This window comes from Muntiacus reevesi, chromosome 1, assembly GCF_963930625.1.
Source record: "Muntiacus reevesi chromosome 1, mMunRee1.1, whole genome shotgun sequence".
Lineage (NCBI taxonomy): Eukaryota > Metazoa > Chordata > Mammalia > Artiodactyla > Cervidae > Muntiacus > Muntiacus reevesi.
Genome location: NC_089249.1, coordinates 257,393,684 through 257,418,940, shown reverse-complemented (window position 1 = coordinate 257,418,940; position 25,257 = coordinate 257,393,684). Strand labels below are relative to the sequence as shown.

At 38.8% G+C, this 25,257-nt stretch overlaps 2 protein-coding genes across 4 annotated transcripts in view; one reads left to right on the top strand and one right to left on the bottom strand.

Moving 5' to 3' along the window:
• The first annotated feature begins 8,733 nt into the window (after window positions 1–8,733).
• Window positions 8,734–10,272, top strand: ANKRD34B (ankyrin repeat domain 34B). The gene has a single exon (XM_065936603.1). It carries the CDS (start codon window positions 8,734–8,736, stop codon window positions 10,270–10,272), a length of 1,539 nt encoding a protein of 512 aa, XP_065792675.1.
• A 12,577-nt stretch (window positions 10,273–22,849) lies between these two features.
• The window catches only part of FAM151B (family with sequence similarity 151 member B), a 30,958-nt gene continuing 28,550 nt past the window's right edge, over window positions 22,850–25,257 (bottom strand). For 2 of the 3 annotated variants that reach the window (XM_065936576.1, XM_065936593.1), the window contains one exon: window positions 22,850–24,828. In XM_065936576.1, coding sequence (XP_065792648.1) covers window positions 24,669–24,828 — 160 coding nt within the window. In that variant the 3' untranslated portion in view covers window positions 22,850–24,668. The remainder of the gene's footprint in view (window positions 24,829–25,257) is intronic. The other variant, XM_065936584.1, reaches the window with a different exon arrangement.

Sequence of the window (25,257 nt, the reverse complement as noted above, 5' to 3'; positions counted from 1 at the left end):
AAGTATGTACAAGAAGCACCCCCTATGGGGAGTGGAGTCTGGGATCAAATTAACAAGCTCTGCATGTGATTGTTAGGCCCATTGGAGGTGGAGGAACGGGAAGCACTTAGCCCCCATTCTCAGACTCCCTAGTCCAGAGCACTCGCATTGAGTGATGTATGTTTAGAAAGTGACATGATTGAATTCCTAAGTGGCAAATATATAAGGATCTTCTGAAATCCTCACAGTCATTGTCAGCAAATATTATCCCCACTTTAGGAATGGGGAAACAGAGGCTCAGAGGAACAGCTTCTCCAGGGCTCGTGACTTGGGAGGAGACAGAGCCCCAGGCTTTGACACACAGCCTGCGGCCCCCTCTGAGCATGCTCTGGTCCCCTGCAGGCAGCACAAAGACAGGGTAACCTGCGGCAGAGGTGAGGGCCTGAGTTTCCAGCTGGAAACCCATTTGTTAATTTCCACACACCCCCTCCCTCTCGCTGCCCTTTCTCACCATGACCAGATAAATATTAATAACTTTCTGGGAGGAAGCATAGATCCTGTTTGGAGGTGGACTAAGAGGCTCAAAGGAAAGTAAAATTTCTTCCCGAATGACAGGAAAACTAGGGGTGGCTTGGGGAGAAAAATGCCACAGGCAAGACCAAGCCGATTATATCCAAGATGACTTTTAAAGCACCTTGGCCCCTGTGGCAATTGTGCTTGCTCAGTCACTTCAGTCGTGTCCGACTCTTTACAACTCTATGGTCCACAACCCGCCAGGCTCCTCTGTCTGTGGGGATTCTCCAGGCAAGAACTTTGGAGTGAGTTGCCATGCCCTCCTCCAGGGGATTTTGCGGACCCAGGGATCGAACCCCCGCCCTGCGTCTCCTGCATTACAGGCGGATTCTGTACCCCTGAGCCACAGGGGAAGTCCTTAGATACCACACAAATCAGGTACTCAAAACAGAACTCTACCCTGTGGGAAGCTGGTGTCTAAGAAGCAAGGAGACATAAGAGAAGGAACATGGGAACATCTATTAACTCCTGGTGAGCAGGCGGGTAAGAGAAGTGACTCTGAGAGTTCTCCGACCTTTCCCTCCTCAGCCACATCAATGGGGCAGACCTCAGCACGGAATGGGGCAGACCAGATGAATGCCACAGCTCAACAGTCCTTGCAGGGCATTCTTCGTCCTGTGTGCGTGAGTGCGTGTCTGTGTGTGGAGACACACAGGATTGCCCTGCGTAGAATCCACTCCTAACACTTCACAGATTTATAAACAGTGAAACATGATTAACTGCATAAACACTGTGGGGATGTCTTCCTTAACAGGGAATTAAAAAACTAGACTCCTAATGGGAGAGATGTGTGGGACAAATTATTGGTATTTATGTAGCTCTGAATAGCTGTGATTTCCTTTAGTAGGAACTGACAGCTGGCTGACAGAAAACTCATCCAAGGAGAGAAAAGACATAAGTGCAGTATGAAATTTTGAATAACATTTTCAGGTAACTTTCTATTTCCATTTAAAGTGGGTGTCTGGAGGGGCGAATGTGGTTATGATTTGAATTGCTTCACTTATCTGTAGAGATTTTTTAATAGGGCTCATAATTCTGAGATCCAGTGCCTTTCACTTCTTTTTCCTACCTCCCAGTCCCCTGGTGACAGGGCAGCGAGCTGGGAATTGCACCATGCAGCCCGTAGACTCAGTTTCCCCCATTTTCAGCACGTGGCTTCTACGGCTGGAGCCTTCCTGATCAATCTGTTTAGAGAACAAATCTTCATTTTCTTGCCCAGGAGAGTTGTTGTCTACTTGGGGTGGGGTAAAGTTCTGGGGGTCCGGCTGTTCTATCCAACCACCTGTCATCTTCAGCCGTGTGCCTCATTGCCTGTTTCTGTGTCATTTGGAACCTCCATGTCCTAAGCTTCGTCCTGCTGGTAAACTGGCTCCCTTCTCGCTGGGGCCATCTCCCTGGGGGGATTTATGTTGTAGCTTCTACTATGTTAAGGCAGTTAACCATGCCACCCCCACCTCTGTCTCCTCAGCATGTTTGAAATTGATCATCTGATGCTACCCTCTTTCAGTTTTTTTTGTTCTTCAGAATAGATATCTTCTTAAAAAAATAAACTGTAATTTTAGAAGGGCCTTGGGAGGTGGAGACCATCCTGGTGACTCAGATGGTAGAGAATATCCCTGCAATGCAGGAGACCTGGGTTCAATCACTGGGTTGGGAAGATCCCCTGGAGAAGACTGAGAGAGGCAGTTAAAGAGTAAATATGCCATGATGAATCATGAGCCTTGTTAAAGACAATTTAATTTTAAAATAAAAGCAATTTATCCGGCTGTTTAATAATTAATATCTTATATTACTCATATCTTTAATGCTGAAATTACTGTGTTTGAAAATTATAAGGAAAATGCCCTTAAAGGGGTAGCTTATTCCATAGTTCACTTATTAGGTTCCATTTATGTTTACAAACATTATTTACAGATTCTAGAAAAAAAACATTTTAAATTTTTTATGTTATTTAAATAGCCTGTGAGTTAGAGACATGGTGGACTTCCCCGGTGGCTTAGCTGGTAAAGAATCTGCCTGCAATACAGGAGACCCGGGTTAGATTCTTGGGTTGGGAAGATCCCCTGGAGAAGGAAATGGCAACCCACTCCAGTATTCGTGCCTGGAGAATCCCTGTGGACAGAGGAGCCTGGCAGGCTACAGTCCATGGGATTGCAAAGAGTCGGACACAACTGAGCGATGAACGTCTTCACTTTTCACTGTAGAGACATGATAAAAATAAAAGATGGCTAAATTCTGAGATAAAAATTTTAAAAAGAACACAGTGAGTAGGAAGGCATACAGGAAAGTCTTTTTCCAGGTGTTGTCTGATTTCATCACCAGCCCCCAGGGGATGAATGTTTTATGATTGTCTTCTACTGATGGGGAACCCAAGACTCTGAGAGGCTGAGATATTTGACCAGGGCACACAGCTAGAAACTAGGAGAGTCAAGGTGGGAATCTGGGTCTACCTGACCTTCAGATTTTCTCCAGTTGAACAGTCTGTTTGGAAGGTGTCACTGACCTGGGGGATCATTTACAAGCTAGATTATAACAGAGCCTGACTGGGTGAGTACCGTACTAGCACAAGGCGCCCTCGGTGGGGATGTTTCCAAGGAAGAGACATAAGGCAGGAACACTTCTGAGCTAGGATCGCTGTAGCCTGGAGAAGTGGTCTTCATCCCAGGTGGGGCTCACCTCTGTGAAGAGTAAATTAGGCAAACTTCAGTATCAGCATTTTTGATGTGCAAATGGATGAGGTGAGAGAGAAGAATAGACTGAAAGAAGGTGAAGGCATGAAGACAAGGGGGTTATTCCAATAAAGTCCTGATTACAAGATGAGACACTAGGAAACAAAAAATATATATACATGGAGAATAAAGTACGTGGTAACCTTTTTTTTCTGAAAAATTTAATGCTTAAACAATTTCAGAATTTCTCTATTAAGTGTAAACAGTTTAAAAAGTGAGCAGTCCGACATTTAAAATGGATAACCTACTGAATAGCACATGGAACTGCTCAGTGTTATGTGGCAGCCTGGATGGGAGGCGTGTTTTGGGGAGAATGGATACATGTATATGTTTGGCTAAGTCCCTTCTCATTGTTCACCTGAAACTATCACAACATTGTTAACTAGCTGTACCCCAATACCAAATTAAAAATTTTTTAAAAAAGTGATCAGTCCAGTAGGCTTAGAAGTCTTTATAATGAGCGAGTTAAGCCTTTGTTGTTTTGACAGCCTGCAGTACTCGGGGGCGGGTCTGCCTACAGCCGCGTGGCTGCACCTTTGCTAGCTGCCACCAGCTAGAGGTGCCACTTCCCAGCTTCTCTGAAGCCCTGGAGCCCATGGCATCTTCTCTTTCCACAGGACCACGGCGGAACCGCTGCCTGGCCTAGACATCCCAGCCAGTTCCCCTTCTTCTCCCAGTGAGAGGGAAACTTTCCCTGTGGGAGGGAAAGTTATGGCAGGAAGTGGCCAGGTTTAGCACTGTGAAGAAAGGTCTCTACATGAGGATAGGTGAAAAAATTTGAATGTTGTTCCAAAAGATTCTTTTAAAACTTAAAAAAAAAAGGAAGAGGATTGCCTCCAATACTAGAAACTATATTTAATACTGAAATCTGGTATCTGGCAACTGGTTCTCATTTGAATCCCTCTCTCAAATGCTACTTTTGGTCAGAGGTGTTTTTACATGATTGATACTATTACCTCTTCTCGAATGGCAGTTACAGAGTAGTTTTTATATTTTATATTATGTTCCAGCTCATTTCTATAAGTCTCTTTGCTTTATTAAACCCATTTGTATATGAAAAATGCTTAAAGAAGGGTTTTTTTGTGATCACTGTCTCATGTGAACTCTTTTCAGATGTTTCACATTCTGAATAGACCTCTGAATTGGGCCCCAATCTGTCAGCCAGTCATAAATTCCTAGGTTGCAGGTGCATCTGGTTCTGGAATAGCTTTTTTAGAAGGTTGCACAGAGGACAAAAATAATGTATTTTATGTATTACTTTCTATACGATAGTAGTATCGTGTAGAGGAGTATGTGAAGTGTATACTATTTGAAAAATAAAAATAAAATGGACACCTATATACACACCATCCAGGTTGAGAGACAGAACATCACGTGAATCTTAAAAACCTCTCTGTGTCCCTCCCAAAGTGCATTATTCTCCTGATCCCCACCGAGAGGTCACTTGGTCTTAACTATTGTGTGGATCATTCCCTTTGCTTCTTTTTTCCCCAGTTTCCCACTTGTATATAATCCTTAAGTAGACTGTTTATTTTTTGGCAAACTGGGTAGCAAGCACAAATTAGTTGAATAAAGGAAGATCAATATTGCCAAAATATGGCAGAAGTTCTCAGGAGAAGATAAGTTGAACAATCTCTGGATCTCGGTTCAGCTCAGCATCCCTGAGTGTTTACAGGAGCCCTTCTGGGCAAGTCAAGAGTGAATCCTGGGAAACATGACAGGGCTTCTGGCAGGCTACAGTGTAGACCAGATACTGGATATTCAAAGGCATTTGGTCCTCAGTTAACAAGATGGTAAAATGGCAGTATAATCTCAAAGAGGATGCCTGTGCACATTCATCATCCTGGCATCTCACCATCTTCCTGGGGATTTTTGTTGCTTCTCCTCTGATGATCTCCAGATCTCCTTTCTTCTTTCTTGTTCCATCTTGATAGATCATATTCTTCAGTAGATTCTTGAAAGTGAATTGGGATTCAATTGAAAGTGATTCCCAATTATTGACTAATGGTTTGGCTAGCAGAGAATTCCAACCTGGGAATCATTTATCCTTCAGATTAAAAAAAAAAGATATCCCTCTGTTGTCTCTCATTATTCTTGTTGATAGATCTGAATCCTTTGTAATTTTTTATCCTCTACTAGGTGACTTATCTATTCCACTCCCCTTACCTGCCTCCAAACTTGTGGAATCTTCTCTGTTCTCAGTGTTCTGGAAATTTACAACCATGTGCCATGGTCAGGGTCTGTCTTCATCCATTGTGCTGTGTTCTAATTGGGCCCTTTCAATTCAAGAACTTGTGTCCCTCACGTCTAGAAAATTTTCTTGATCTTATTCATCATTTCCTCTCCTGCTCACCCATTCCTCCACCCCCACTATTCTCTCTAGCAGGAACTTCTGTTAGTTGAATCTTGGATTTCCTGATCTAGTCCTCTAATTTTCTCACTTTTTTTTCTTTCTGTTCTTTTTGCTTGATTGTGTTAGAAATTTTATCAACGTTATTATTCAACCCTTCTATTGAGTTTAGCAGTTTGTATCATGTTTTTATCTTTTGAGAGCTTTTTACAGTCTCTGAATATTCTTTTTAATAGACTTGTATCCTTGTTTCATGGTTACAATATCTTCTTATCCTTTTGAGGATAATGAGTTTTGGAAGCTTTCATTTTCCAGACTTCTCCAGGTTACATTTTCCTATTTGTTCTGGTCTCTACCTTTAATATAAGAGGCTTTTTTGTTTGCATGCTCATGATTAAAGGGCTTGGGTTAAAAAGCTAATGTCAAGCTTTGAGCACATGAGTGATGTTTTATACCACCCTATGGGATGATTTGGGTGGCATGTTGAAGAATCCCTGCGATCAGTACTTTAGGTATTTTCTCCTTGGTAGGTCACATTCTTGAGAGGAGCCTATTCCATTTTCTTCTGAAGAATAAAGATATGGGTGCCGTCCTTCTTGAAGCTGAGTAGGGGGGCAGTGCTGTGAGTCCTTTGAAATTGATGGTCAGTAAGCATACCGTCGTTGTTGTGGCGCAGTGGTAAAGAGTCTGCTTGCAGTGCAGGAGATGTGGATTTGCAAGGGTTCAGTACCGGAATTGGGAAGATCCCTTGGAGAAGGAAATGGCAACCTGTTCCAGTATTCTTGCCTGAGAAATCCCATGGACAGAGAAGCCTGGCAGTCCACAGTCCATGAGGTCATAGAAGAGTCGGACATGACTTAGCGACTAATCAAGAAGCATACAGTCACTTATTCTCCTGTTTTCTTGTCCTCAGATATACCCAGCGCTGTCAGTCCAGAGATTCTCTGTTTCACCGTTTCTGGAGAATAAACTGGACATCTTTTGAGGTGGGGAATGACAGTCCTCTGTCTCCGAGTGTCCTGGAGTGGTGAAGTGTTTTTCATATTTTAATGTGCACGCAAGTCACCTGGGGATCTAGTTGAACCATAGGCTCTGATTCAGTAGGTCTGGGACGGAGCCTGAGATTTTGCACATTAAACAAGTTTCGGGTAGGGCCACTGCTGGGGGTCCAAGGTAGGACCACCACACTTCTTGTAGCAAATCTCAGAGATCTAACTGCCTCTCTCGCGGCCCTTCTCCTAACCCTCTAGGAGGGCTGTACTCTCCACTTGCTCCACTAGCTAGTTCTAGAGCCTCCGACTGCTGCCTCTTTCGAGGATTCTGTAGTGTACACGGGTTCATTCTCAACTCTGCCACGATAACTCGAGGCACAGCCTTTTCAGGTTGGCTGAGTCAGTTACCACTGGCTCATTTGCTTTCTGGCTTCCAAAATGTTACTGTCATCTTCTCTCCTTTTCCTGCTATCTTTGTGAGTTTATCTTTCTAAAAAAAAAAAATCTTTACTTTTAGGGGGTTTCAGGCAGGGTTAAAAATTAGATGTGTTTGTTCTGCCCTATCACCCTAACCATAATCAGCTGCTAAAATATTTTCCTAAAGTTGATTATGGTATTGGTATAGAGCCTGATCTGTGATAAATAACTGTGCTAATTAAGGTTTTCAGGTCTTTGCACAAGGAGTGGTCTCTACTTCTCCATTCCCCCTTTTTCTTCCTGCCAAACTCTTTCACAGTCGTCAAGGCTTAGCTCAAATGGCTGGTCTCTGTGAAGCCCCCGTTCCGTCCTCACACTATTAAAGTCTGTGTGTTCTCATGACTTTAAGCCATAACCAGCTGCTTATTCCAAAGAGCTGTTTAAGTTCATCAGGGCTGGAGCCTGTACCTTTATAGCTCAGCACCCATCACAATATTAAGAGCTTATAGCTGTTTATCACTGAATTAATTTCTGTGTACATGTCTATCCCTTTTTCTTCACTTTCTTTCTGCTCTCTTCATCTCTTCTTTCCTTTAAGAAGTCATATTTATTATCTATTCTACTATCCAATAGAAATTCATGTCCAATATTCTTAGTCTTAAAAGTAAATGAGTAGAATAAATAATCCTTCTCAGTTTATCAAAGCTACCAAATTAAATGAAATAGACTTAAATATTACATAAACTTTTATTTGCTTTTTATCCCTAGCTCCAAGGACTGTTGTAACACTAACATGTCCTTGACTCTCAATAAAGATATAATTCTTACCACCTAATGAAATTATCTGTTGAGTGAGTTTGAATCTAAATTATTTAAATAAATTAAACATAAATCATCTTCCATTTTAATGATAACAAAATGTTTATGAAGTCTACATGTCTCCATTTGTTTGTAGCCTAGAAAACTCCTTTGGAGCAGCTGTCAAAATTTAACCCAATAGTATGTTGCTAACCCCATAACCTAGTCAGTATATGATTTAAATAATGGAGTCAAGAAAAATGCATAATCACATACTCACCATTCCTAGCTCAGTGTCAGACACATCAGTTATTTTAACATCTTGTAGTCCAGATATTTTTCATCCTTTAAAAGAAACATCAAAATGCTCCTCAAATTGGAAATCTAGATCTTAATTATATTATTGAATTGAAGAGCATATTTAGGTCATTTAATACTAAGAAGTATTTTATATTAAGCTGCCATAAACATGTTCTACTTCAGTTGATTCAATTGCAATTACTCATAAATTTGGCTTTTTGGCTTAAATTTGCATTTTAATATTATTTAAAAAAAACTTTTCCAAGTAGAAAATAGGATGATGATTATTTAGTTAATGTGGGGTTTAGAGAAATACCAGGCTAGTGTTATATCATAAATATTCAATGAAGATTTTAAAAGTAAATTTTAGTTTGAATGCCCCAAAGGTTGTTACTATTCTAAAATTATTTTTAATTTTGCAATTCACTATTTTGCTCTGTATTTATTAAAGAACAATCTTATTTATGTCTTCTTTCTCTAGACATATTTCAGAAATTGTGAATAACAACATGAATATAAATTGGGACATTGATTCCGACTAATCTTTTGTTCTTCATCTTCTTTGATAACCAGGTATTGATTCTGACTTTTGAAGATGGATGAATGTGTTGAAATTTCCAGTGATGGAAATTCTCTAATTAAAGCGGTCCATCAGAGCCGGCTTCGCCTAACAAGACTTTTGTTGGAAGGTGGCGCCTACATCAATGAGAGCAATGACCGTGGGGAAACACCTTTAATGATTGCTTGTAAGACCAAGCATGTTGATCACCAGAGTGTCAGTAAAGCCAAAATGGTTAAGTACCTGTTAGAAAACAATGCTGATCCCAACATACAGGACAAATCTGGGAAAACTGCCTTAATGCATGCTTGCTTAGAAAAAGCTGGTCCTGAAGTTGTTTCGTTGCTCCTAAAGAGCGGGGCTGACCTCAGCTTGCAAGATCATTCTAGTTCCTCGGCCCTGGTTTATGCTATCAATTCAGAAGATAGAGAGACCCTGAAAGTTCTCCTTAGTGCTTGCAAGGCAAAGGGGAAAGAGGTCATTATCATAACGACAGCAAAATCGCCCTCTGGCAGACACACCACCAAACAGTACTTAAATATGCCTCCTGGGGGTGTGGATGGGTGTCATACCCCAGCCACCTGTGCCTCTCCTTCAGAAATAGACTTAAAAACAGCCTCATCGCCACTTTCACATTCTTCTGAAACTGAAACGACACTCTTTGGCTTTAAAGATCTGGAGCCTGCAGGAAGCAGTGATGATACTGGGGATCGAGGCTCCCCTGTGAGGAAGCCTGGTCTGGCCCCTAATGGGCCCAAGCTCCCTCAGGCTCCTCACTGGATCAGGAGCCCTCCTTCGTTAATGCACAGAGTGGCCTCCTTACAAGAGGAGCTCCAGGATATTACTCCAGAGGAAGAATTATCCTACAAAGCCAACCGGCTGGCACTTTCCAAGCGATTCATTACTAGGCACCAAAGTATTGATGTAAAAGACACTGTGCATTTGCTAAGAGCCTTTGATCAGGCCAGCTCAAGAAAGATGTCATTTGACGAAGTAAATCATCAATCATTTTTTTCTGAAGGAAATCAGCAATGCATTGACATCCCAGTGGATCAGGACCCAGACTCTAACCAGACAATATTTGCTTCCACCCTAAGAAGTATAGTTCAAAAAAGAAACTCAGGGGCAAATCACTACAGTTCTGATTCCCAGCTCTCAGCTGGTCTTACCCCTGCAGCTTCAGACGACGGCAAAGCACTTATAGGAAAGAAAAAGATTCTCTCGCCATCTTCTTCCTTGCTATCAGGGTCCAAAGAATTGTTGGAGAATACCCCCCTAGGTCCCCTGAGCAGGAGAACTCATGCCCTTTTAGAAAGGCGTGGTTCAGGAGCTTTCCCTTTAGATCACAACAGTACGCAAACCAGACCAGGATTCCTGCCACCCTTAAATGTGAATCCTCACCCTCCCATATCAGATGTCAATGTCAGCAACAAGATTTCCAGCCTTCTTTCTTGTGGTCAAAAAGTGCTTATGCCAACAGTTCCTAGTTTCCCCAAAGAATTCAAAAGTAAAAAGATGTTGTTAAGGAGACAATCATTGCAAACAGAGCAAATTAAGCAGTTAGTTAATTTTTAAGACATGGCTAGAAAATACATTTTGTTCACGTTTAACCAGAAAAATACAGAACTAGGAGATTCAAATGTTCATCCTTTTAAATCTTTTTATTGGTTAGTTCATAATAGTTAGGGGTTATCAAAATGTACTGTGTCCCATCATACTATGCACTGTGGATATACAAATAATAGATAATTTTTGAAAAGAGATTCTCTTAAAGCTATTTGTTTTAAAAACCTTCCATATTTAACACACTTTATGTGGTCCAAGTTTTTAATTTAAACAAAAGTAAGCAAACAAAGGTTACATATGTTGGAGATAACTTTAAAGTTTTCAATTTTGCCAAAATTTTATTAGGAAACATTGTGTTCAAATCAGTAATTTTTTAAAAAAACATTTCAAGATTGTAATTTGCCATGATGCCAACATCATAAAATAAAACATTAACAGCTATAAATTGCTGTATGGTCAGTAAGCCTAAGCTACAAAGAAAGAATGAACTAATTCTTGAAAAATCTTGACTGCAGGTAGGTGACAATCTAATTAGTATTTTTAAAGGTCAACCATTATAGTAGACAAGGCAGCTAATATGTGTTGTCAGCTTAATCAGTGTCAAAATGGCAGATCTGAGTTTTATAAGCTAGTTATAATCTATGCCAAATGTTTGTGTGCTATTTTTTGCTTTGCCTTTTTTTTTAATAGAAACTTTTCTTCTTTTTATTCTATTTCCCAAGAGCAAACACAGTAAGACTAAAGCAAGAATAGAATACATTTAAAATACATAAAATATTAGAGGCAGTGAAAAGAAATTATAACAACAAAAATGTTAGTTTATTGCTTGACATTGTGACAAAGTTTACTGAAATTTCTTCCAGATACTAAGCTTCTGCAGTATTGAATTTACAGAATTATTCATCAAAGGAACGTTTCTGTTCACTTGCTGTTGACAGAACCTTTTTCTTTATTTTATATTATGGACATTTTCAGTCACACAAATGTAGAGAGAATAGTTCAATGAGGCTTCATATATACAGTGTAATAGAGTATTGATTTTTTAAAACACGAAGGCATTTTGGTGTAATATTAACTCTTCAGTCCATAAATTCAATGTGGATCCAAATTTTTTTTAATCCTCATATAGTGTCCTTCTTTATCTATCTTTATGACATTTGTTTTAAAGTCTATTTTGTCTGAAATGAGTATTGCTACCTCCAATTTCTTGTCATTTCCGTTTGCAAGAAATATCTTTTTCCATCCCCTTACTTTAAATTTATGTCTGTCCTATGGGGTTGTTTATAGGCAGCATATTGTAGGCTCTTGTTTTCTTATCCTGTCAACCACTCTGCATCTTTCAATTGGAGCATTTAATCCATTGACATTTAAGGTAATTACTGATAGGTGTGTATTTATTGCCTTTGTCAACCTTGTTTTCCAGGTAATTTTTGGCTTCTTTGTTGCTTTTTTTTTTTAATTGTTTTTCCTTTTGTGGTTTGATGAGTTTCATTTTTGTGTTCTCTTCTTTTTGGTTTTTGTGAATCTGTTGAATGTTTTTGACACATGGTTGCCCTGTGTTTCAAGTGTGTTAATCCACTACTATATCTTCTTGCAGTTCAGTTACCTGTTACTATATCTTAGTGCAGTTCAATTCAGTGTGTGCATGCTTAGTCACGTCCAACTCTGCAATCCCAGGGACTGTAGCCCACCAGACTCCTCTGTCCATGGAATTTTCCAGGCAAGACTACTGGAGTGGGTTTTTGCCTTTTTCATTTTTAATGTTATTTTATGGAATTCTTTCTCCATATCTTTTCATCCCTGTTATTGTTTTTTGAAACTTAGTCATAGATTGCCAATGACAAGATAATACAACTGTTAAAAGCATTTCTTGTTTTGTTGTATTAAACTATTCTTGTCTTTCTAAATACTACCAAAAAAAAAGTGTGGGATTTATCAGAAAAAGAAACTAAATGCTTGCTTTGTTGTAAAAAAGGAAAACTGATTATTAGATTATATTAGGTTAGCTAAAATTAAGAAAGCTGGTAGAAATTTAATTACAAAATGTATTAAGTATTTGGTCAATATTAAAGAATATCTTTTTATTGCTGAGATATAATTATTAGATTATTTATATAATTAGAATAATAAGGGTAATTTCCTTAGTGTGACATTCCAATTATCTAGTATTTAGGACCTGTGAATAATTTCTAACAAAATAAATGAATGTGATGCTACTATCATAAAATAAATATTATGGACATACTATCTATATGATTTCAAAATATGGTGTCTATACAGAGTCCTTATTTCAAGTTAGCAGTCTTACAACAAAGAGTAAATCAAAGTATACAGAGCCTGAGTATATTAATTTGAGGTCCTGGCAATTGACACGATGCTTTTCTTCATAATTTGATATAAGCAAGTTGTTGTTTAACATAGTAATTAATTTCTTGTGGCTTTTATTTGAAAAATAAATGGAAACTGGAAGTTTTCCATTTAATGTTTTGAAAAACATTAATATTAATTGCATTAAGAGTATTTTTTGGTTCAGAACTTAGAATTGTGCCTGATGTTTATAGGTAACTAAACCCTTTTTGCAAGTTTTAATACTGAGAAAAGTTCTTGGCTTCAAGTTGTAAGGATACTGTTTGGAAGAATATGTAGCTTGATTAGTTCATAAACAAAATGATATCAATAAAGATTTAAATGTCATTTTGAGTATCAGTGCTGTTTTTTACTTTTCATTATATAGTACACATACTAATGATAAAAATTAACATAATCTGAAGAGAAATTGTGCCATATACGTTTTCTTTGAGTAAATAGAAAGCTAAGAAAGAATAACTTTTGTTGTTACTCTTATCCCAACATGAAAATAATATTTAAAGTATTAAAACTTTGTTGGCCATGTTTGGAAGAGTTTTAGTCTTCGATCAATCCTAGGAACATTTTAGGGGCTGAGGTTGTTTGAGCCTGGTTGTAAAGTCATCCTGTGGGACTCAACTGAGATTTGACCTTAAATACTGAAAAGACTGATGACTGACTTAGTCCGAATCCTCCAGATTAAGAAAAACAACTAAAGCCACAAAATTGAAGTTACAAAAATGTTTCAATTATTTTACCTATTCTAGGAAGATAACAATCACTTTTGGAAACAGGCTGAGGATAGATGTTAATCAAATATTTAACAAAAGAGATTCCTTTGACTAACCATCAAAGTCTTATCAACTTCAAAGATTTTTTGAGACAGGCTTTACTTGACAATTCTAGATTCATTGGGACAAGTTGAAAACTAATGATTAAGATTACATTTTTGAATTTCAGTTATCCATTCACCTTCTTAGCTTTATTTTCATGTTTATTCAGTGTTAGCTTTAGTGGCATAAATATGAATTTTGACTGTCAGGCAGCACATTTCAAAAAGGCTCTTCTCAATTTCTAAAAAAAAAAAAAAAAAAAAAATGTCTATATTATCCCTACAGCTTTGGGTCCTATAAATATGAGGAATCTGACATCCAAGGGAAGAACTGTTCCACCGAGGAGTTCAATCACAGTCCACCAGAATGTAAACTGTGATAACCATCTGATCATTCCAGGTTCCTTCACAGGAGAAAAAGGTTTCATGACACCAGTTGGAATAAATACAGGTAGAATTTGAGGAATTCACTGGGGACCCCCTTGCATTATCATAGCCAGGGGTAAATGTAGGTTATCCCAGTTCCATACAAATGGAGCATCAAGGCATCAGAATTCTCAAGAATGAAGAGATGGGGGTACACCACCAGGTACATTCTTGGCTGTTTCTGCCTGCAGCTGTTAGAAGGGGCAGCCTAAGGTATCATACCATCCCATTGGTTCCCTTACTCCCCGACAGTAAACTGGATGAAGGATGGACAAGCGACCCAAAGGAACAAAGCCACAAACTGAGATGAACCAATGGGGGCTTTCGCTCAGTATCTGAATTTGTCTTGTGGCATACTGGAGTTTGTGACCTCCCACTGCTAAGGACCTTGTCTTAGTTGCTTAGGACAGTGGTCTTAGATTTTGCCCTTCCTGCAGCCTATGTGTTCAACATTACTCTGAATTTTCTGGATATTTCTCCTATGGTAAGTTCTTCCCTAGCCTCAGTTATTTGAGTTAATTTGAGTAGGATTCTATTATTACATCCAAAATGTTTCAGACCAAGACAGTACCTAAAGCAGTACCAGTTGGATAAAAATGGAAAATATGATCCAGAAAGAAGGTAATCATCAAAACAAGGACTTCATGGCTCACGCCAAGAGAGTTCCAACTTTATAAGACAGCTTTGACACCTAAGGCTTCAGCTTTGAAGAGCGTTATCAAGAGACAGTATCTTTATCAGTGATCATAGCATGTCACAGAGGCTCTTTGGTACAATGCCTGGCATATAGTACACACTTCAGATTTTTACTGCTTCTTATCATAAATATAAGGATAAGGGACTCTTAAAAACTAGAAAACATTTGATAAGTTAGTAAGACAATGGTTATAATTATTCTCTTTACAAAGTTCCAAATGGGTCATTATTTTATACAGCCTTTTAACTAAAAAACAACTTCAATATACTTCTGTACTGTTTGAGTCTTAAAACTGCTTGCATATATATTTTTCAATTTAAAGGCTAATAGGGAATTCCCTGATTGTCTGGTGATTAGGACTTTGAACTTTCACTGCCGATGGCCTGGTTCAATCCCTGGTTGGGAAGTTAAGATTCCGCAAACTGAGTGGTGCGGCCAAGAAATGAATAGATAAAGACTAATAAAGCTATTTTTCAAGGATTGAATATATTTAGACACAAAATACATTTAAATCAGAGATGCCAAGGGAACATTTCATGCAAAGATGGGCTCAATAAAGGACAGAAATTTTATGGACCTAACAGAAGCAGAAGATATTAAGAAGAAGTGGCAAGAATACACAGAAGAACTGTACAAAAAAGATCTTCACAACCCAGATAATCACGATGGTGTGATCACTCACTTAGAGCCAGACATCCTGGAATGTGAAGTCAAGTGGGCCTTAGGAAGCATCACTACGAACAAAGCTAGTGGAGGTGATGGAATTCCAGTTGAGCTATTTCAAATCCTTAAAGATGATGCTGTGAACGTGCTGCACTCAATATGCCAGCAAATTTGGAAAACTCAGCAGTGGCCACAGGACTGGAAAAGGTCAGTTTTCATTCCAATCACAAAGAAAGGCAATGCCATAGTATGCTCAAACTACCACACAATTGCACTCATCTCACACACTAGCAAAGTAACACTCAAAATTCTCCAAGCCAGCCTTCAACAATATATGAACCGTGAACTTCCAGATGTTCAAGCTGGTTTTTTCTTTTTTCTTTTTTTCTTTTTCAAGCTGGTTTTAGAAAAGGCAAAGCAACCAGAGATAAGTTGCTAACATCTGCTGGATCATCGAAAAATCAAGAGAGTTCCAGAAAAACATATATTTCTGCTTTATTGACCATGCCAAGGCCTTTGACTATGTGGATCACAATAAACTGTGGAAAATTCTGAAAGAGATGGGAATACCAGACTACGTGACCTGCCTCTTGAGAAACCTGTATGTAGGTCAGGAAGCAACGGTTAGAACTGAACATGGAACAACAGACTGGTTCCAAATCGGGAAAGGAGTATGTCAAGACTGTATATTGTCACCATGCTTATTTAACTTATATGCAGAGTTCATCATGAGAAACGCTGGGCTGGATGAAGAACAAGCTGGAATCAAATTGCTAGGAGAAATATCAATAACCTCAGATATGCAGATGACACCACCCTTATGGCAGAAAGTGAAGAAAAACTAAAGAGCCTCTTGATGAAAGTGAAAAAGGAGAGTGAAAAAGTTGGCTTAAAGCTCAGCATTCAGAAAACAAAGATTATGGCATCCAGTCCCATCACTTCACAGCAAATAGATGAAGAAACAGTGGAAATAGTGGCAGACTTTTTGGGGAGGGGGCTCCAAAATCACTGCAGATGGTACTTCAGCCATGAAATAAAAAGACGGTTACTCCTTGGAAGGAAAGTTATGACCAACCTAGACAGCATATTAAAAAGCAGAGACATTACTTTGCCAACAAATGTCCGTCTAGTCAAGGCTATGGTTTTTTCAGTGGTCATGTATGAATGTGAGAGTTGGACTATAAAGGAAGCTGAGCGCCGAAGAATTGACGCTTTTGAACTCTGGTGTTGGAGAAGACTCTTGAGAGTCCCTTGGGCTGTAAGGAGATCCAACCAGTCCATCCTAAAGGAGATCAGTCTTGAGTGTTCATTGGAAGGACTGATGTTGAAGCCGAAACTCCAATACTTTGGTCACCTGATGCGAAGAGCTGACTCATTTGCAAAGACCCTGATGCTGGGAAAGATTGAGGGCAGGAGGAGAAGGGGATGACAGAGGATGAGGTGGTTGGATGGCATCACCAACACAACGGATATGAGTTTGAGTAAACTCCGGGAGTTGGTGATGGACAGGGAGGCCTGGCGTGCTGCAGTCCATGGGGTCACAAAGAGTCAGACACGACTGAGCAGCTGAACTGATTGACTGACATACATTTTATAGCTTAAAGAAACAATGCTAGAATGATCACAGCAGAAATGGCATGAACCTTTTATCCACAAATGCTGAGCACCTGAAACACCTTGATACATTCACACATTTTGGTCTTAGAACTCTACAGTGTTAAAACTTAGGGCCACAAAGTTTTTTTGTTGTTATTTTGTTTTTTTATATCTGGGTTATATGTATCAATATTTACTACATTAAAATTTAAAACTGGGACATTTAAAAAATATTGTTTTAAAATGCCAAACCCATTACACAATAGCATAAATATTTTATGAAAAATAACTACATTTTCCAAAATATATTTAGTGAGAAGAGTGGCACTGTTTCATGTTTTTGCAGTGTCTTAAATTTTGACTTAATAGAAAACAGCTGGATTCTCATTTGTGTTTCTGCTTCAATCTGTTGTAAAATGTTTAGTGGAAACATGAAGAAAATGTGGTATCACACAGATATATATAAAAGGAAGAAATAATTTAATAGGCTTTTCAGATAATTATAGATCATCTTTCTTTTTTTTTTCCTTCATGAGGATTTTTTTTGTTTTATTTTTTTTTGTTGTTTGTTTGTTTTAATTTTAATTGGAGGCTAACTACTTTACGATATTGTGGTGGTTTTTGCCATACATTCACACGAATCAGCCATGGGTGTACATGTGTTCCCCATCCTGACCCTCCCTCCCACCTCCCTCCCCATCCCATCCCTCAGGGTCATCCCAGTGCACCAGCCCTGAGCACCCTGTCTCATGCGTCAGACCCGGACTGGCGATCCATTTCACATATGGTAATATACATGTTTCAACGCTCTCCTCAAATCCTCCCACAGAGTCCAACAGTCTGTTCTTTACATCTGTGTCTCTTTCACTGCCTCGCATATAGGGTCATCATTACCATCTTTCTAAATTCCATATGTGTGTGTTAATATACTGTATTGGTGCTTTTCTTTCTGACTGAGTTTGCTCTGTATAATAGGCTCTAGTTTTATCCACCTCATTAGAACTGTAGATCATTTTTCTTGATACTGTACTCAAACTTGTTAAATAGGTGGTAGTTTCTTAAACGGTTAGTTGTAGTATAGAATTTGAAGCCACACCAAGGAACTTTCATTTTCTGTTACATTAAATTTCATTGCTTTGTCTTACACTTTGAATGGATTCCTTATCCAAGCAAGACCTTATAATATCATGCATTAGTAATTTGTAAAACAATGATTCCTTGAGTTATGCAGAAATTCTAAGTGTTGACACATTGTACTATGTAGCATTAAAAAATAACACTTATTAATATCACCACTGATATCAAAGTCCTTAGGTATTGGGAATTGTCAAGCTCACAATGATGAGTTCAAATTTAGTTAAATTCTAATTTTTCATGTAAAAACTCAGGTTTTATCATTGACAGAAGATACTGTCAGTTGTTTTCCTTTAAGTGACAAGCTTGCTTTATTCATTTTTGAGAAAATATCTGCCAATTACCCAAGACTAAGTAACTGGGCTGTCAGTTTTTCTTTCAAGTAAATATTTTTTTCATGAAAAAAATGGCTGGTTCAGTTTGCATCAAGGGCTTTTCTTTAAAACAAGCCCTGAACTTCAGTACAACAGAGCTATACTCTGCCTCAATTCCTTCACATAGAATCTTAAAAAGATATGTACTCAGCGTCAAGATTGACTGAAATGACTAACTATTGCTGAGTCTTTGATGATATTCCTGTGTCCTTTTTGTTTGAACATGTGGGGCAGTGGAGATTATGACTGATAGTCGATGCCATGAATTTGATTCATACTCAGGGCTTCGCTGGTGGGTCACACACAGTGAAGAACCCACCTGCAATGTGGGAGACTTGGGTTCGATTCCTGGGTTGGGAAGATCCCCTGGAGGGTGGCCTGACAACCCACTCCAGTATTCTTGCCTGGAGAAGCCCCATGGACAAGAAGAGCCTGGCGAGCTACAGTCCATGGGGTCACAAAGAGTCGGACACGACTGTGTGGCTAAGCACAGCACACGGCACACGGGGTATCCTCAGCTGAACCTAACATTCTTTTTTCTGCCATCACTGCAATGTCAACACAGTGAGATAGGCAATTTCACAAATGGTTTTTATCTCATCCACCGTCTAAAAGCATCTCAGGGACACTGAGGGGTTTGTGGGCCACAGTTTAAGAGCAATTGATCTAAGAGAATTGCTGAGGTTTTGTGTCATTCATCCATCCATTCATCCATCATTTGTTAAGGGCCTGTTCTGACCAGGTATCATACAAAAATGATGAATAACCTCTCCCCCAACAGCACAGGTGAGGGCAAAACACAAACCCATATAATAATCATAGTCTAGCAGAGGATGTGCACCAGGAGAAAGCCCTGGGGAAGTCATGAAAGATCTTATAGAGACCTTGGCTTAGGGACGGAGCTCAACAGGCTGTGTGACGAGATCATACCCTTCAACTTTTATTCAGAATTTTTTGATTAGCTCTTGAATTCACAAAGTGGCAACAGACTCTCACAGTAAATATTTAAATTAAATTTTCTAAATTCTTACTACATTATGTGGTCCCCAAGAAAGGGATAAAGAAGAAAGGGGCAATGACCAGCCTTTATGAAGATTCTATAGCAGCAATCAAACCCAGAACAACTCAACTACCTGATTTAGTCAGAATGGTTCCTTTTGCAAGCAGAAGCATAGAAACCAAAAAGCCTCCCTTAGAGGATAGGAGGTTGGGTGAGCACCTTTCAAGATTTGCCTGTTTTCTCTCTACTTTGATCGTTAGGCTGTGAGGTAGCATTTGTTGGTTAAAATTATGGCATAATTAAAAATATGTAGTAAAGTAGCAGTTACTGGGGAGTGTGTGTAGTTGTATAAGAAACTGATAGAATTAAAGAGCTTAGTCAAGTCCAACTCTTTACAGCCCCATGGACTATAGCCCACCAGTTGCTCTGTCCATGGAATTTTCCAGGCAAGAATCCTGGAGTGGGTTGCCATTTCCTACTCCAGGGGATCTTCCTGACCTGAGGATTTAACCCTCCACTCTTGCATCTCGTGCACTGGCAGATGGATTCTTTACCACCAGGACTACCTGGGAAAACGGAATTAAAGAGCATTCTTTCTAAAGTCAGAAGGGGAGATGAGTTCAGACGAGATTGGGCGTGTTCCGTGTGGTATGACCATAGATGGGATGTGAGTTCAGAGGCAGGAAGATAGGGTTTTTATTTTTCTTTCCAAATTGGTATAAAGTAGCAATGTCACCAAATCACTGAGAAATATAGCAATATCTAGCCTCTGTCTTATCCTGTTTGGGTCAGTGGCTCCTCCTGACCCTCTGTTACACGAGCCCAAAATATGTATTATTAGATTCTTCCTCCTCCCCCATACTTCTCATTCAACTAGTTTACAAAGTCTTAAAAGTTCTTCCCTCTTAACCTTTCCTCTATATCTTGAGCCTTCCCATCCCCTTTGGCTACCACCTTAATTCAAGGCCGGAGAAGGCAATGACACCCCACTCCAGTACTCTTGCCTGGAAAATCCCATGGACAGAGGAGCCTGGTAGGTTGCCGTCCATGGGGTTGCGAAGAGTCGGACATGACTGAGCAACTTCACTTTCAGTTTTCACTTTTATGCATTGGAGAAGGAAATGGCCACCCACTCCAGTGTTCTTGCCTGGAGAATCCCAGGGATGGGATCGCATAGAGTCAGACACGACTGAAGTGACTTAGCAGCAGCAGTAATTCAAGGCGTCATCTCCTTTCAAGAATTCTAAGGCTCTTTCTCATGCCATTGGAATCATCTTTGTAACACTCAAAACTGATAACACATCCCTGCTTAAAATGGTATGATGCCTCCTACAGCTTGAGAGAAAAGGAACAAACTCCTTAGCTTGAAAAGTGAATCTGGCCCCTGCCTAAGTGTTCAGCTTTGAGATACAGTGTCTCCACAAAAACTTTTCTGAACAAGTTTTTCCTCCTTAAGAGTTCCTCTGCTCATGTGCTTCTGTCAGAAAGGCCATTCCCTCTGTTTACATGGTGAATCTTACTTAACACAACTCAAGTATTCTCTCCAAATTAGAACAGACTGCTGTCTCTTGCCAGAACCTGGAGGACAGTTCCATTACAGGAGTTACAGCAAATGTCCAACATACTATTTACCAGTCTCTCTCCCCCTACTGGGCCTCCTCTGTGGCTCGAGCTTGCCTGGTGGCTCAGATAGGAAAATCGTCTGCTTGCAATGCTGGAGACCCAGGTTCAGCCCTGGGTCGGCGAGATCCCCTGGAGAAGAAAACGGCAACCCAGTCCAGTACTCTTGCCTGAAAAATTCCATGGATGGAGGAACCTTATAGGCTATAGTCCATGGGGTCACAAAGAGTCAGACACGACTGAGCGACTTCGCTTTCACTTTTGCTCCCCCTACTAGACAATAAGAGTCGAGATAGAAATCATTTCTGAATTATTTGCCCTGTTTCAATAAATCAGACATCAATTAGGTGTCCCTTTTTCTCCCCCACCCCTGCCCCCCACAATCCCAGAGTTCCTACTGAACCCTGAAGTACTGTTACATGTCTCCCTCATGACAGACACAAGTGACTGGACAAATTAAGGTCTCTGGACCAAAGCCTGGCAGTCCAGACGTGCGAGGAACAGAGAGGTAATCACAGTGAAGACTAGAAGAGTGACGCTGAGGTGGGACTCTGGATCAAGGCCCTGAACTCCTGTTGCGGAGGCCGCCAAGCGCTCCTGGATCCTGTCCCACTTCTTTCAAGACCTGTTATCAGTTCTTTTCCGTTTCACTAACTCATTATACTCTCATTTTCTAGACTAAAAAGTACTTCAGCACAACTATTCTCATCTTTCTAACACACGATATTCCTTGCATTGATTCATGAACTTATAAGATAGTAAGCTCATACTAGGTAGACTCCCATCTTAAATTTCAAAGTGAGAAATATCACATTTTTCTATATATTCATTAGGTATTTAGGTTGTTGTTGTTGTTTTAAACCTAAAACCCTAGCTCCAACAAACAAGCAAATGAACAACCTGTTCTGAATAACTTGCATCAATCTCCCACTGGATAAATGAGTATGCATCTGGTTGCTCAGCAATCAAATCACTTTTACAGGGCCATAAGCCACTCTCCTTTTAAAAGCTCTGATTTTTTGAACAATTGGATCTTGTATGAAAGCATCTTCTAGGGCAAGGATTGCTCTGCAGGCTTGAGAAATGGCGGTTGGGTGCTATGGGATCTTAATATCAATACATTAAACCAGAGAATCTGGAGAGAAAAAAATAGGTGATATTAAATCATTTACTTGTGTCTGTGAACTTCTTCCCAAATATTTAATAATAATACCTTACAATTTTATGTGTCACTTTATCTCAATAAAGCTGAAATTTAAAAAAGGAAAGAAAGAATTGCCTAAAGTCATGAAAACATTCTCCTTTATTCTCTTCTAAATGTTTTATAGATTTAGCTTTCACTTTTAGGCCTACGATCCCACTCAAATTATTATCTGTGTAGGGTGTGAAGTAGGAATCGTTATCCTTTTTTCCATATGGACCATAATCCATTTAAATTTTACTTTTCAACAGAATAAATTTTATAATTCTCTTATATAATTTTATATGTGCTCAATTGTGTCCGACTCTTTGCAACCCCATGGAGTGTAGCCCACCAGGCTTCTCTGTCCATGGGATTTACTTGGTAAGAATGCTGAAGCAGGTTGCCATTTTCTCCTCCAGGTTATCTTTCCCATCCAAGTATCAAACCAGTATTTCTGGCATCTTCTGAATTGGCAGGTGGATTCTTTACCACTGAGTCACCTGGAAAGTCCTTTTATTCCCGAGAACACTTTAAAATATAGTTTTAAATCTTAATCTAAATAACACTCAGTTGATAAATTTCTCAATATAAAGGTATTTGGCTTTAAGATTAATACTTTAAAAAATATTATTGAAGACCAGATAAATAGTAAAAATAATCTGGGCAAATGAATTTTAAACTTAAATGTAGTTCACTTATAAATTCAACTCTTTTTGTGAAAGCAAAGCATGGTCATTTTTGAACATTTATAATGTAAACAATACTTTTTACCATAGGTTTTAAGAGTTATTCTTTGCTACAATTGTTATAATTTTATAATTATGAAATTTCACCTTTTGCTTTTGGCAAACAACCATAGAAAGTGAAGTTTTAGGTGTTATTTGACCAATAGCACCATATTCAGTTGTAGTTAAAATTTAAAGTAGAATATGATCATTTAAGTACTGGCATGTGTACAATGATTCACGTTATATCTCTTACCGCTATCTATCTACAATGGGTATGATCACATGGTAAGTCTAATAAGAAGGGACTATCTGTTGAACACTTGCTACCAGACGAGCACTGAGCTACATGCTTCCTTTGCAAGAATCTCCCTTAATCTTCACAATAACCCTACAAGGGAATCCTCATCCGCCCGGCCTCCTGCCCCCATTCTATACATGAAGGAATCAAGACTCAATGAGGTTAAATATTTCCCCAAATCCATAGCTGGCAAGGGACAGAGGTGGGGCTGTAAGGGAAGTCTATTTGAATTCAAAACCGAAGCTCTTTTCTCTGCACTGCACTATTTTATTCTCTGGGGGGAAATGGTTGATAAAAGACAAATTACATATCTTAGGACATTCATTGGTAAATTACTTTTCAATAAATCAAAGAAAGCAACATGTTTTTCTGAATATCTTGCTCAGGACTATGCCAGATACTGTAAAGACAATTAAGAATGTTCTCTCACCATGAAGGACTTCATAGTCTAGCTAAGGAGACATAATTACAATGTATGACACAATTAGTGAACAGTATCAGTTAAAAGTAATCGTTAAAGTAAAATCTGGAGACTACTGATGGTGTAAGCATTTTTGAAACAAAGCACTGTGCTGAGGACACTGAATTAACTTTTAGAGTGGGACTATATTAGGAAGGGTATTGAAAGAGTAAAATTCAATGAAGTTTGAATTTAAGAAGCCCCTAGAGATTTTTGATTTGGCATAAAGAAAGAGGTGTTTTTAAAGTTGTGTTTTGTTTTTTTTTTCCAGCAGAATTATCCAGGGCTTCTTTGAGTAATGTGAGCAATGAAGTCATGAGGAAATAATTTTAAAAATTCTAGTAGTAGAACAAGGGCCTGGAACAAAGTGGTGTGGGTGGAAAACTTGAAAAACAAATAACAGATTAAAATTCTGCTCTCCAATAGTATTTTGCTCACTCTAGATAAGTTACTATGATCAAAACAAAGAATATAAAACAACACATTAATATATGGCTGTCAGGATGCTCTGAACAATAAGGAAATTCTAGATACATCCTAATTTAATCCTCATTGCTTTCAGTAAATAGACTTGATCTTGTTATAAGAAAACTGCTCAACCCTGTGAAAGTTAAAAACGTTTTTAAAGCCCTCTTTCTCTTTTGCAGTCTCTGAAATAATTAGTTCTCCAGGGAAAAGAAAAGAGGATGGCATATTTTTATGGAATCTCTATAATGCTAGCACCAACATGTAATTTAGTATCTGTATGATACGTGGATTTTTTCAATTATTTTCAATATACCAAAATATTTTTATTAAGGGTTTTAAAGATTCATTTTCCTAAATCATTATTATATGAGGCCCAATGAAATCTCTTCTTTCCAAATCTTGTAGGTAGGTATGGTATTATAAGGACATAAGCCTAAAGAGTAAGCGTTCAATAAGTATTTTTTGACTGGATGAACTGGAACATAAATCAATCATCATAATTTATATGGTAATTAATTCAGATCAGACAAAGAAGGATTGTGCAAAGCAAAACATGAAATAATTTAGCAGAATTTTCATCTTAGAGATTAATTTTGATTCCAATGGCTTGTTTAAATTCATGGTTTTGTGGTTCCAAGATGTCATAGAAAACTCGTTTTTTGTCAAAATGATCTCTAATAAAAAGTAAATCTTCAATGGAATAGCTATCATTTTTTCCAGTCCAAATGGTCAGGCTGTACCTGCATCAAAATAAAACAGAATTATATAGTTAACAGAGAAAGATAAGAAACAGTGATGAAGAATTCCAACAAGCCTAAACACAGTCACTCTCATTTGTCTCTAACCCAAATTCACATAGAAGAAAAATTAATTAGCACTGGTGGAACTGTATTTTCCTGTTTCATTCCTTCATCAACATCAAAAGAACTAGAGAGAATAAAATTCACATCACTATTGCCTAAATTAGGTAACCCTCATATCTGAATTAATGACTTTAGAAACCTAGAATGGTTAGCACTGTAAACAGGCCGAATTTTGGACAAAAAAGCAGAGGAGATTGTGCTGTTGATCGAGGAATCTGTTCCCCACACAAAACCACAGCTCTAACCTGGTTTCTTCAGCAGCCAGGCCAGAGTCAAAAGCATGACTGGAAGGGACAGTGAAGAGAT